Source organism: Galeopterus variegatus, unplaced genomic scaffold (genome assembly GCF_000696425.1).
Source record: "Galeopterus variegatus unplaced genomic scaffold, G_variegatus-3.0.2 Scaffold6476, whole genome shotgun sequence".
Lineage (NCBI taxonomy): Eukaryota > Metazoa > Chordata > Mammalia > Dermoptera > Cynocephalidae > Galeopterus > Galeopterus variegatus.
The window spans coordinates 125172-129495 of NW_007732587.1; the positions used below are offsets into that span (position 1 = coordinate 125172).

The 4324-nt window shown below is 39.2% G+C and overlaps 1 protein-coding gene across 1 annotated transcript in view; it reads right to left on the bottom strand.

The window, feature by feature from the left end:
* The window catches only part of TOP1 (topoisomerase (DNA) I), a gene marked incomplete at its 5' end in the record, with an annotated part of 69087 nt that extends 66809 nt beyond the window's left edge, over positions 1–2278 (bottom strand). Inside the window, 2 exons of the mRNA XM_008590938.1 lie at positions 2100–2104; positions 2176–2278. Of these exons, the coding sequence (XP_008589160.1) occupies positions 2100–2104; positions 2176–2278 (108 nt within the window). The remainder of the gene's footprint in view (positions 1–2099; positions 2105–2175) is intronic.
* Positions 2279–4324: the final 2046 nt, after the last annotated feature.

The following is a 4324-nucleotide window of genomic DNA, read 5'->3' on the forward strand; positions in this document are numbered from 1 at the left end:
AAAAAAAAAAAAAAAAAAAGAGAGAAGATGGAAATTGGTATACCCATAGGTCATCCACTCACTGATTCAAATAAGTACACATTAGTGACTGCCAGCTATCTGCCAGGTACCATACTAAGTCTTAAGGATGTAAAGTGAACACAAAAGCTCCCACCTCTGCTCACAGGGACCTTAGAGTCCAGTAGGGCATATAGAAAAGTAAAGAGACAATTACAATACCAACACAACTTGGTAATAACTATGATAGGGATATATTCAGGGTGCCAGAGAGCTCACAGAAGTGGCACTTAATATGAGGAGGTGGGCAGAAAGATACATGGAAGAAGTCAAGTATAAGCTGCAACTAAAATAATATTAAGAGGGCAACACAGTATTCTAGAACCAGCAACAGCATGTTTTAAGGCCTTGTGGTATCAGAAAACATGCTGTTTGAGAAACCAAAAAGAAGTTTACAAGATTGGATATGGAATGTGAGATAATGGTAAATGGCAAGAGAGATGACAGAGAAAGACAGCCAAAGACTGTTAAAGAATCACTATGTGCATTAGAAAGAGATGAAAAAGGTCCAGAAAGATGGAAAAGCATGAGGGCATGAAAGCCAAGAGAAGATTACTTTAAAAAGGAGGGCTGGGCCCAGAATATGATTTATCTTGGCATACATTCCATGTGTACTTGGAAAGAATGTATATTCTAATGTTGTTGGGTGAAATAAGTCTATAAATGTCAATTAGATAAGTTGGATGATATTGTTCAAGTTTTCAATATCTTCAATGATTTTCTCTCTATTCGTACAATTACTGAGGAAGAGGTAGAAAAATTTCTTACTATAATTATAAATGTCTATTTCTCTTCACACTCCTACTGATTTTTGCTTCATACACTTTGAGGCTATGATATTAGTGCATAAACATCTATAACTGTTATGTCCTCTAGATTAATTGATCCCTTTTTATCATTATGAAGTGAACTTCCTTACCCTTGGCAATATTCTCTGCTCTCAAATCAACTTTGGTAGATATTAATATGTGCTGGTAAATTGGAGAAGAAGAGAAGCATGTGAACTAAGAATGGATTCAACTACTGAGATTAAATCACTAGAGTAATGAAAATGGAAATTAGATAACCAGAGGTCAGAAATGAGTGATAGAGGAAAAAGGCCACAGGAGTGGTAGGTGATTGGTGAAGAAACGTCCCCACTAGAGAAAATTAATCTTTTTTTTTTAATGATTCATAAAGATTTATTCTTAAAAGAATTCATTAAAATATTTAAAAATTTTAAATGATTCATTAAAAAGAACAGACTTAGGAAGCAATTCTCACTGCAACTTGTCCACAAACAGTAAGACAAGCTAATGAAGTAGTTCTAAGGAACTCTAAGATGGAGACACTTGTGATGGATCGTTACATTCCCTCCTAACAAAGCTGAAGCCACTATGGGAATATCATATGGCTTTCTCACCAACAACTGCCTTTAAATTGAAATGGAAGTGTTAAGTCCTCATTTTCAAGAAGTGGGCTTAATCACTCGTCTTCTACACCAAAAAATGGGAGCAAAATGAACAAGAAAAACATCTTTCTGGAGCTTGGATCCCAGAAGCAACACTACTGAGTTTCATTTATACTGGTGGTCATTGGCTTTTGTGGGAGCTGCAGGATGAGAACCCCTCTGACAACCTGATGAAAGCTAAGAACACTCTCCAGGAAAATCTAATATATTCAACCTTTTGCATATGATTTCAGGGATTTGCAGACCACGGAAGCCCAAGTTAATAATTTTTAACGTAAACCCTTTAAAATACAGGAAAGGGGGGGGGGGGGGGGGAACCAGGCCTCCAATCCAGTTGCTTTTTATCAAGGCAAGCTCTCTAGATACTTAAGTGCCACCATGTATTACAATGAATCCACAGCTGACTTAGTTAAAAACTGTATTTTTAATGAGGTACATAGTGAAAGAAAATTCACCATACTTGCTTTGCACATCTTGTTCTAAACAATTGCAACCCAAAAAAGTAAGGCCTGAATTATGAAGGCCACCCTCTTAGCAACTCTAGGATCAAATAGTCTGACTACTTTGCTATTCATGCTTACCTGTGGCTTACAAGGCCTATTCCACACAAGCCAGGCAATGGCCAACCCACTGCTGAATGAAGAGGGACTTCCTGACTCGACTCTTACCTGTTGCTATGCTTGGACTTTTCCCGGTCCTTCTCCTTGTCCTTCTTGTGCTCTTTGTGCCGGTGTTCTCGATCTTTGTGTTTATCTTTGTGTTTATGAGAATCTGTAACCATAAGAGATAGGTCAGTTAAGAACAGTCATGAGTTATCTTCTGCCCACCTACCTTGATTCAAATGACATGGTAGCCATAATATAATTAATAGCACATTCCACTGGAAGGAAACATTTCAAAAAGAAGCCTAGACAAGATATCCCATCACCCTACCTCTAAAACCAAGACGTGTTATTAACATGTGGGGAGATGATGAAAGTGTTTTACCAATTTTACTGTGAAAGAAAGCAACAATTTCACATTTTTCTCCCTAGATCTCGTAGTATTAAACCTAATCTATAAATGATACAGACAGATAAATCTTGAACACTGACTCTAAAGATCAGATGTTTACGTATATAGTTTCTGGGAAATCCAAACCTCAGGAAGTATCTGTTTTTTTTTTTTTTTGTCTTTTGTCTTTTTCCGTGTCTGGCCACGGATCGCAACCCTCAGTGTTGGCCCCGTACCGGACCGGGGACCAGCAACGGGATCGCAACCCTCGGTGTTGCTCCCGCGCCTCGCTCAGCCAGTGAGCGGGAACCGGTCTGTATGTGGGATCCGAACCCTCGGCGGGAGCGCCACCACGCTTCTCAAGCGGCGCACTATCCAGTGCGCCACCGGGCCGGCCCCAGGAATTATCTGTTTTTAAATAAACTTTAATGAAGTATAATTTCCATACAATAAAATATACACAATTCAAAGATAATATGACAAATCTGACAAATACACAGGTATACTCCCCATATCACAATCAAAATTTAGAAATCCATCCCCCCAGAAAGTTTTCTTGTGCCCCTTTCCCAGTCAATCCCCATCTGCCACCCCCCAGCCTGAAGCAAGCACTGAACTGACAGCACTACAGATTAGATTTGTCTAGATTTCTTGAGTTTCATATGAACGAAATTGTATAGGATTTACTCTTTAGTGTCTGATTTATTTTACACAGCATGTTTTTGACATTCCTAAGTGTTGTTGGATATATCAGTAGTTGGTTCCATTTTACTGCTGAGTGGTATGCCATTGTATGGATACACTGTACTACAATTTACTCTTTCACCTATCGATGGATATTTCGTTTCCAGGCAGTGGTTTTTATGAATCAATCTGCTATCAACATTCATATACAAGTCTTTCTGTAGACATTAGTAGTGAAATTGCTGGGTCATATGAAAAATGTGTGTTTAATTTCATAGGAATCTAAAAAACTGTATTCCAAAGTGGTTGTACTATTACATATCCCCCACACCCCCAAAAGTTCATTAGAGTTCCTATTGATTCAAATTCTCACCAACATCTGGTATTATCAATCTTTAATTTTAGCCATTCTAGCAGGTGTGTAGTGGTATCTCACCGTAGTTCTTTTTTTTTTTTACTTTTTGTCTTTTTTCATGTCCGGCAACGGATCGCAACCCTCAGTGTCGCGCCCATACCGGACCGGGACCGGCAAGGGGATCGCAACCCTCGGTGTTGCGCCCACACCTCGCTCAGCCAGTGAGCGGGAACCGGTCTATATGTGGGATCCGAACCCTCGGCGGGAGCGCCACCATGCTCCCAAGCGGCGCACTGTAGAAGTGCGCCACCGGGCCAGCCCCTCACCATCGTTCTAATTCACATTTTTCTGATGATGAGAAATGTTGAATGATTAGCATCGTTTTGTTTGCTTACTGGCCACTCGTATACTTTATTTGGTGAAGTTTCTACTCAAATCTTTCCTCTATCAAAAAAATCTTTTTTTCTGACAGGTCATTTCAGAAAAAAAATAAGAAAAAAATTTTTGTGTGTCTTATTACTGAGTTGTAAGAGTTTTACTTTTTTTTTTTTTTTTTTTTTTTTTGCAACAGGCCGCACCGTGCTCAGCCAGTGAGCGGTGACCGGCCATCCCTATATAGGATCCGAACCCACAGCGGGGAGCACTGCGCTCCCAGCGCTGCACTCTCCCGAATGTGCCACGGGCTCGGCCCTGTAAGAGTTTTAAATACATTCTGAATTACAAGTTTTTTTTTTTTTTTCTTTTTCCAAATTTATTTATTTATTTATTTATTTATTTATTTATTT